Consider the following 9,272-nt stretch of genomic DNA (forward strand, 5'->3'; position numbering starts at 1 on the left):
GTTTGATTACATTTTCAAAAAACTTGCAATTTCATAAATCCTACGGCATTGTTTGTCTGCTTAAATGAGGTGGAAAAGATGAGGGTGGAAAAAAAATAAATATGTGAAGACCTATGCGTAATAGGTGGGGGGTAAAGAATAAAGAACTGAATAAAAATTTTATAAAGAGTTTTCAAATTTAGTTCTTACTTTTATTATTTTCCTCATTTTTTTACCAAGTCCAACTAAATATGAGAAAGAGCTTCAGTGTTGTGCAGCATTAAGCTACGTATGGTGAGGATGAAATGAGTGGTCGAGGTTGAAATCTTAATCACTCGTTTTTTTTTTTTCAACCATATCTACTTATAACAAAAAAAAATGCGGAGTGATCAAGATTTCAACCTCGACCACTTGATTTGATCGTGGTCATATGCAACTTAGTGTTGCGCATTTAAGTGTTGAATCGTCATTGAGGAATTTGCAAATATACTTGAACGCTTGTTCTCACAATACTGTCAGATGAGCTGAAACGTAGTAGAGGTACTTTCTTTAAGGTATTTAGACACTCCGATTCATGCAATACGGGTTTTATAGTGTCTTCACCCCAAGATTAGTCAACCCAACCTTTAAGGTTGCACCCCAGAAAGGTTACTTCAGGTGTATCAGATAATGTTCACTGCTTGACAGAACAACAACAGGGAGAGAGAGACAATTTAGATTTGCTTTGAACCCCAAATTGAATTTGGACTGTAGCATGTCTCGTTAGATCCACAATGTGTTTTCTATGGGGTCTTTATTTTTGTGGTCAAAATAGTGTCAGATTTTATGCTCCCGTCAAGGAAGTGATTCTTGCTTTTCGACGTAGAAAAAATAGCATGCCACATCAGCACAGACTCTCTTTAAAAGCGTCGATGATTTGAAAAAGGGATATTTGAGAGAGAAAGAGTGAGTCAGTGACTACAAAATCAAATGGAGGCTCCTCGTCTATTGCGGCTTCGAATCGTCGAGTTCCTCATCTCTTCATCTCTTGTTAGTAACTCAGCATTACTGTTATTTTTGATTCATAGCTTTTATAATCTTTTCGACATTAACAATCCTAGTAAACTGTTTTGTTTTGTTTTTTTTGTGGCGAAAATCGAAAAAGCAACTGGGAGTTCCTCCAATCGTCAAATACACGGCATTATCAATGTTCGCTGAACGATTTTGCCCTTCTCTTAAAAGGTAATCGTTTTTCTTTTCTTTTCTTATTGATATCTGCAACAAACGAAACCCTCTTCAATTTTAATTCGTTCGTTTTCTTTTTAATTTTTATTGAAGGCGATGCATTATCCATTTATGTTTCTGCCGATATATGTCTGAGTAGAATTGTGGCTTCATGGTTGAAACTTGTAACATCTCGTCCATTATTTGGTGAATCATGGTTTGCTAACTTTTTGCATCTGGTAAATCTATATACTATTAATGATCATAAATGTTGAAAAGAGACTGGGGAAATTAGCGGATTCTTTAAAAAATGAAACCAAGGATTTAGGAGTTTCAGCTAATATTTTTGTGTTCTCATTTAACAGAATTTGGGATAGCTCCACTTCATGTTGTTTTCTTGATTTGCTTGCTATTGCAATTTATTTATTATCTTCAGTTATGTTTCTTGGCTATCTAGCTCTAGGAAAGCTAGGATTATGCAGGAAAGTGATACAGGAAGTTGGCTTTTGAAACCCCTGAGAGAGAGCAATTTGCAGCTTTTTGCCTTAATTTCGATATGGATTTCAAGCAAGGCAAGTTTTCTGTCTTTTATCGTCCTAATTCATTGTCATTGTCACGGCCATTGTTTTCTGTATCTTCTCAACTTTGCATGATTTGCAGCTCCATGATTCTTGTCCTTTGTCTGTAAAAAGTTTGAAGTCCCTGGGAGATGAGGTCATTAAGGAACAGCATTTCACAGCACGAGATTTTTCGGAAGCAGTATGTTTTCCAGAATGTTAACCAAGATATTTCTATTATTTTCTGGTATATCCAGACCTACTGATGCTGAGAACCGTTCCTAGGAAATAGTCTTTATGCAGGTAAATATCATGCTAATAGAGAGGTTTCTACATTAGTTATGCTCTTCAACTAAGTTTCTCTCAGGTGTTGGATTTTGAGATTGGTGCATCAAATATCACTTTTGTGTTCCTGGAAGATCTTCTAATTCAGTTCAGGTGAGGTTTAATATGCAATACCCCACTGTACAATTGATATCCAGATTTATGGAGTAGGACTACTGTTTCTTTATATACCTATTGGCCTCTGTTCCTTCTAATCTATACTTTTGGGATGGAACCTATGATTCACATAGGAGAACCATTTAGCGGAAGTGTTCTTTTTTTCTTTTTGGGTTCTATTCCTTTCTTTGCCTGGGCACTGATTACTTGTTGTACCTAATCCTATGATATTTGTCTCAATGCCTGAATTCCAGAGAACTGGCAAAGGTTGGGGAACTCGTGAACTTTGAAGCATGCATGGATATCATGGATCTTCTATATGAAACAGAGGAGACTTCAGTGTTTTTTAACTCTCCTTGTTCACTAGCTGCGTCTGTCTTGGCATGTTTTCTTCATGTGCTGATACCTTTTTTCTTTAATACTATATTTTGCACCATTGATGGTGTTCGTATTTCTGTAGGTTGCTTCATATGTTATTACAGTTCCAATGCAGCAGCTGGAGTTTCCCCTTCTTCCTTGGGGTAAGATTCATTATATAAATGTCACTAAGTGGGGGTATGCTGCTGAGAAAGACAGTCTGCAGTTAAACCTGAGCAGTATCTTTGCTTGATCCCACTGTAGCAAATTAAGTGATTCACAAACTTTTGATGGATGTCTAACCAATATAAGTGGTGTCACTGCCTCTAGTCTTTGGGCTGTGGTTGTCTTCTAGTAAATCCATATAAAAGGAAGCATATAGATCTGTTTTATCTAGATTATATAACTTTAAAAACGTACATTTACATTGCTTTTACAGAATGGTGCCTAAGAATTGTTTGAGTTATTAGATAGCCATGTAATGATTTCTGGCCTACATCTGTGAGATCGACACACTATAGTCATCAAGCAAATGCATATCCTATCAGTAGATGACTGGTGACTGAGAATAAGTTTATTTCCCATGTCTGAGATTAACCCTGACCAGTTATTAGATGCCCGTGAGAATAAGAGCTGGACTGAACCCAGATCTTGGCCCATGAAGAAGCCAAAATAAGTTGGTGCATGTTGAGTCAATGCTAAATGACACAGCTTCTTCCTCTCTCCAATTGATTCGGCCTTTGGCCACTGGAAATATGTGATCCCTCATTCCATGCACAAGAAACAGATAGAATGCAAACTCAAATTCTGAAAACACTCTTTAGAGTCATCAACTGTTACTAATGACCTCAGCCTATGGTTGATCTCATTCCTCACTGAGGCTTCCTGGTCCCAGGAGTAGATTGTCTAGAACTGCAACATTACAGCACAAGACCTATCATGTGAGGATGATCCCTTTTATTTGACCTCCACTGATTGCTGGGAATGGGACCTTTATGCATGTGGATTTTATGATACTCATGAAGGTACTCCTTTAAGTTTTGTTGATTGGGAGATCGTGAATATTTAATGAGTTTTTCTTTTATTGATTTCGGAGATAACTCAGATGGGGATAAGTGGGTACCTAGTTTCTTTGGATGTTCCTCTTTACTTTGTACTGTGAGGGTAGTTCATTTCTAGAACTTATTGGAGGGCTCCCCTTTTCGTCTGTCCCAATCTATGAATTGGACCCGTTTGTTACCTGATTATATTGAGCTGAGAGGCTAAGCTCAGGCCCCTATGAAGAGTGGAGCCAGGTACTGTGGCAGTGGGGAATCAGGTACACTGTTGACAATTATGCTTGAAGTTTCACTTCTGTGCTAACTCTTAAGATACTTCGTTTTGCAGTGAAATTTGTTACCTCTTACAGAGAAGAAGATATTCAAGAAATAGTAAGAGCTATTCTTGAATATGTACTGAAGGATGACTTAGAAAAGTATGACCTTTTTAAGATCAAAACTTACTTATCAGATTTAAAAACTGGAACAACATCTTCATGCCTAAATCCTTGTTTGATCTAGCAGGAAGGGCAACAATCACTTGATTTCAAATGGTGGGTGATTGGTTCAAAATCCAGTTTGATGCAATGATACCTAAGGTTGTATAGTTTGAACTCGACAACAAGGGATGAATTTTCATCCCCAAGTACCGTTCCCCATTGTGGAGTTTCAGTTCTGTAATTTTTTGGCAATTCATTAAGTGAACTGTTGATGGTTAGCTCATGATGACAGGTTTCATGATCTTGTTCTCAATTGTTGGTTTTCTAATGTCAAATTATTTGGGCTAAAACAAGGTCTTAGCCTGTTATAAAGCTAAGAGGCGTCAAGCTGTAAGGCCGGCGGCGGCGGAATAAGGGGGGGGAAAAAGGGGGGAAAACTGAAAAGGAGACACCCAAACCCAAAAGAAAGGGCGGGGGAAGAGACAAGCGGAGGGCAACTCCCACCCCAGCCTTAAAACTACAGGGGGACGGAGTAAGAAAGGGGACCCACCCCCCCCCAACCCTCTCTCCCTCCCCCCCCCGGGCCTTTTTCCCCTTTTCCCCCCCACCTTGCAACAAACGCCTTAGTGTTCTCTAAATCATCCGCTAAGTTGCAGGTTGATAAATCAGTGTTGCATGTCTTCATGTGTGTAAAACAAGCTCAAGCAGAAATTTCATGGATATCCATGAAACACCCATTCCCTTGCTCATGAGGACTTGACATTTACCTACCATCCTGAGTTACTCCCTAATGGTAATACAGAATCTAAAACAAGTCAAATTATTAGGGAGATCCCTTGTGACATATTCACTGCTGTAAGAGATGGAATCCTCTTCAGCCATCATTGCTGAGAGGTTTGTGCTGCTTTGTCTCAGTTACGAAAACGTTTTCTCTTATAAATGGAGGGTAAGTTGAAGAAGGCTATTGGAGCTTTATTTATTTTTGCAAACTTCGATACCCTTCATGCTCGATCTTGTTGGAGCTTTTCCATGTTTACTCCATTTCTTTAGTCATCTCTTCTTCTCTGTGTATAAAAATTGCTTTGGGAAATAGAAGGAAGAGAGAAAAGATGGATAGATCCACCCAGTCTGTTGTAAAGTTGTGTTGCTAATGTTGTAGCTAGTTGTTTTGTTTTGTTTTTTTTTTTTTGGGGGGGGGTTTTGGGGGCCGCCCCCCGGGGGGGGGGGGGGGGGGGGGGGGGGGGGGGGGGGGGGGGGGGGGCCCCCCCCCCCTTTCTCCCCTTTTGGCGCCCCCCCGCCCCCCCTCTTTTTTTTCTTTTTTCCCCCCCCCCCGTCCACTATAATGAGCTCCAATTTCTTATCACCCCTATAAGATTCCTAAGCATTTTCACCTCCTTCTCCCTCATGAAAATATTAAATACTCAATCTACCCTTCCATTTCTTTTAACTATGCCGTTTCTCTCTTTCATATTAAATCAAAACACATTATTTGGTTCAAACCTATTATTCTAACCATCAAACTATATTGCTTCTTCTCAACCATTGAAATCAGCTAAAAAAAAAAAAACCCAAGAGCTGTTGTTGAGAGAAACATATCCAGGTCATTCAAGTGGAACTCCAAGCTGTCAGAGATAAATAGAAATTCCAAACCTTAGGTCTTATTAATCCGATTTATTTACTTTTAGTTTGGTTGTCAAATTGATCAAATCACAAATGGGTTCTCTGTATTTATAGATTTTATTTTATATTTATTATTTTTCAAAATTCGGCGTCCCCCTTCCTCCCTGCTCTCAAATAGTTTTAGTTTTTTTATTTTTTTATTCTGCATTTTTTTACGACAATTCATTTCTCTTGGAAGAAATTTTCAGTTTTTTTAAGTTGATTTCAATGGTTGATAAAATACAAGATAATTCGGTGGCTAGAGTAATAATTAAAAAAAAAAAAAAAAAAAAAAGATTAATAGCTCTGAACCATACAATGTGAACCAATTCTATTTGAAAAGAAAAAACCAATTAGATTAAAAAAATAGAAAGGTAATTTGAGTATTTAAAAATATTAAGAGAGAAGAAGAAGGGAAAGTGTGGATTTTTAGAAGAAAACAGATGTCAAAGTTTGAGTGGGGGAGTTCTAGTAATAATATCTAAGGATAGAGGAATGAAGAAAATTTGCTTAAAAATAAAAGAAAATCCATTTGAACACTAATATGCATTCTCTCAAAGAATACACATTTTTTACTCTTTTGAAATAAATAAAAATAAATAAAAAATAAATCTATGAAGAAGTAAGAAGATGAATTTGATTGCTTCGATAATTTTCAGTTTGATATATAAAGATTCTGAATTTCTGGTTCAGCGTGCATCTCAATTCCATCCTCAATTACTATTTTGCAAGGGGAGATATCCTCAGATTCAGCAATTGTTATATAAACCCCTCATCAATCTTTACATTTTTTCTAGACAATCACATTTTGTCATAAGAATTTCGATCGGTCTTTTCCTTTCAAACCATATTATTTGCTCCTACTACTCATAGATCATAGATGCCAATAAACTCATGATTTTTCTGTAATATTTTTCTCCCATGCTCTAATGAAGTGCTGATTTTTGTATGTCGCCCTTGAACAGCCATCATTTGGTACATTTAAATATTAGTCAACTCCAATATCTCAATTCTAGGTATATAGATACTCATAATTAAGCATTTCTTAAGTATATTTGGAAGACTAAGAAATAAAATTATAATCCCACCAAAAAGTCTCCCTCTAATTAAGCGATAAATCGTTGTAGATCCTGAAACATAACATAGTTTTTGTTTGGACTCATGATATACATCAAAATAAATTCATTCATATAATTATACTCCATTTTATAGCGATATAGTTAAGTTAGAATTCATGAGTGAGATAAGTTTTCACACGATATACGTTCATAACCCATTAACATTTTAACATGATAATAAATCTAGATCTTATACTTATACAGTGAGCTACATGACACCTTAATAGCCAACTATATAGAATCTATCATAAGATCCTACAGTAAAGTGATTCTATTTGTAAGGCATCAGATTTCTTGTGATTGGCTCATAAGGTGCCAAAACAAGAGAAACAACAAATTTCACTAAAATATTGAACGAAATTCACCCTCTAAATTGTCAGTTCTATCAGTTTAAAATTCATAATAAGGTTAAATTACATTTAGGGATATGCAAAAAAAAATCCAATGGTGGAGATTTAAAGTTGGATTTGGATTTTCAAAAAGCGTAACAATTACTCATGAGCAAAAAACCAAAGAATTTAAAATGAAATAACCAGCAGGTCCCACTAGTTACACCACTTTCTACTTCCCACCCTCGTAAAAACCACCCTAAAATGAAGTGCCAACAATATAAAAAAAAATTAATAATATTTCATGAGAATTGTAATATCGTCGATTTCAACGATATTTCTTTGATTTTTTGTCATTCTTGTTTTCGCCCCTAAAATTATTTTGCCCACCACTGAAATGGTCGGTCAAATTCAGGCAAAATGTTGCAAATGTTGCGAGGTTGGGAATGTTTCACCATTTTTATTTAAGTTTGATCAATATTCAGAAAATCAAATAAGAAGAATACACATTTAAACAAATATAAAAAAATTTCGCTAGCACCTCAAAATGGAAGTCTTAAACATTGACACCCCACTTTATGCTTAAAAAGCACAAAGACCCCAAAATTAGATTTTTATTTGATATATTTGTCAAATTTGTCATTAAAAACATTTTCGACATTATTTATTATAGGGATATTAAAAAAAAAAAAAAAAAAGTGATTTAACTATTTTCAGTGATAAATTTGACAAATGTTTCCAATGAAAATTCAATTTTGGGGTCTCTCTGCTTTTTAAACATAAAGTGGGGTGTCAATGCTTTAAGGTGGCGTTTTTCACGGCGAAGACATATGACTGAACTTGCAGATCGGAGAGTGCAGAAAAACTTTGTTCTATCATCTATGATCCTTCCTCTCCTTTCTTGAGATCAACCACATAACTCTCCTCATCAAACCCAATTCTCTGAGCAAACAGAGAATATAAAGATTAGAAAGGGAAGCAGCAAGCAATAGGGCTCCAAATTAATAACGAAAGGAAAAGAATAACAGAAGAAGAAAGGAGGAACCTTGGAGCGATATTGATCTGATAGACGAGGCCAATCTTCTTGGTAAGCTCTTTACCGGCGTCGGAGGTGAGGTGAAGCTTCATCTGCTCCAGTATCGTTGCAGATTTTAGATCGGTTTTGACATAGTTAAAATCTGGAACAAAATTTGGGATCTAATGGAATAAAGAAAACGCAGGCGGAGATAGTGGGAGAGAGAGATATTGAAGAAAAAGTTGAAGGGAACAACGAGAGGTGAAATTTTTTGTTGTCAAAGTCGGAGAAAATGAAGAGCCGGCAGTTACGATTCGATTTTTGTCAATATTTCGTCAATTCGAACAATTTTTTGGCGACTTTATCGACTTTCCGGCGACTTTCTATAGGTGTCATATCGAAGCTCTGTTTCGTGTCGCCCTTCAGCGACATGCCGACTTATCGCCGAAATGTTGCGATAAGTCGACAACATAATATACCGTGGTTATACGACAACGAGGAAAAATAAAATATTTTTTTCCTTGCCTTTCAAATATGTAGTATTTTGAATTAAAACAAAATGAATGAAAAGACATTTGTTTGTGTTTCCAAAAGAAAATAATAATAATAATAATAATTGTTCAAATAATTCTCCACATATTTGATGAGTTTTAGATTATGTGAAGCTCCATCTTCTCAATGTACTTGATAGTTGATAGATAATTCATCCGTCATTTGAAAGTACTTACTTTCTTCACAAATTTGATCTCATAGTATGATCCTCCATGTATCAAAGTATCAAGATAATAGTGACTCTTAAATCAAAAGATGACATTCAATATGACATATTTATATAGTAAGTATCCATTAGTCAACAGATTAATTTGATGTTATATTGGTTGTTAGTTTCCATCCAGTACTGGGTGGAAAATTTAGAGATAAAGGACCACATATGCAGACCCTCAACTTTGATCATTGTTATTGAAACAAAGAATCACAATTTTCTACCAACCAGAATGCCAATCACCTGTAAAGTGGAAGTAAGCGATAGTTCAAAATTTCAAGCAAGAGCAGGGATACACCAGACAAGTTTATTGAATATGGATGGATTCCTCTGTGTCAACGTTTGTAGAACATCAATCACAGCCATTAGTTGAA

At 36.1% G+C, this 9,272-nt stretch overlaps 1 protein-coding gene across 1 annotated transcript; it reads left to right on the forward strand.

The window, feature by feature from the left end:
* The first annotated feature begins 918 nt into the window (after positions 1 to 918).
* Positions 919 to 4,350, forward strand: CYCJ18 (cyclin J18). The gene is made up of 10 exons (XM_089140070.1): positions 919 to 1,008; positions 1,124 to 1,200; positions 1,640 to 1,754; positions 1,843 to 1,941; positions 2,025 to 2,042; positions 2,107 to 2,177; positions 2,435 to 2,561; positions 2,641 to 2,701; positions 3,924 to 4,011; positions 4,100 to 4,350. The coding sequence occupies exons 1-10, from the start codon at positions 949 to 951 to the stop codon at positions 4,134 to 4,136; spliced, it is 753 nt and encodes a 250-aa protein (XP_088996196.1). The 5' UTR covers positions 919 to 948; the 3' UTR covers positions 4,137 to 4,350.
* The last annotated feature ends 4,922 nt before the right edge of the window (positions 4,351 to 9,272 follow it).

This window comes from Hakea prostrata, chromosome 11, assembly GCF_041222555.1.
Source record: "Hakea prostrata isolate BN-2017 chromosome 11, UWA_Hpros_2, whole genome shotgun sequence".
NCBI classification, from domain to species: domain Eukaryota; kingdom Viridiplantae; phylum Streptophyta; class Magnoliopsida; order Proteales; family Proteaceae; genus Hakea; species Hakea prostrata.

Coding starts and splice junctions, on each gene's coding strand:
- CYCJ18 (XM_089140070.1), top strand. CDS start 949: ATGGAGGCTCCTCGTCTATTGCGGCTTCGAATCGTCGAGTTCCTCATC. Junction 2,178..2,434: donor GATCTTCTAATTCAGTTCAG/GTGAGGTTTAAT, acceptor CCTGAATTCCAG/AGAACTGGCAAAGGTTGGGG. Junction 2,702..3,923: donor GTTTCCCCTTCTTCCTTGGG/GTAAGATTCATT, acceptor TTCGTTTTGCAG/TGAAATTTGTTACCTCTTAC.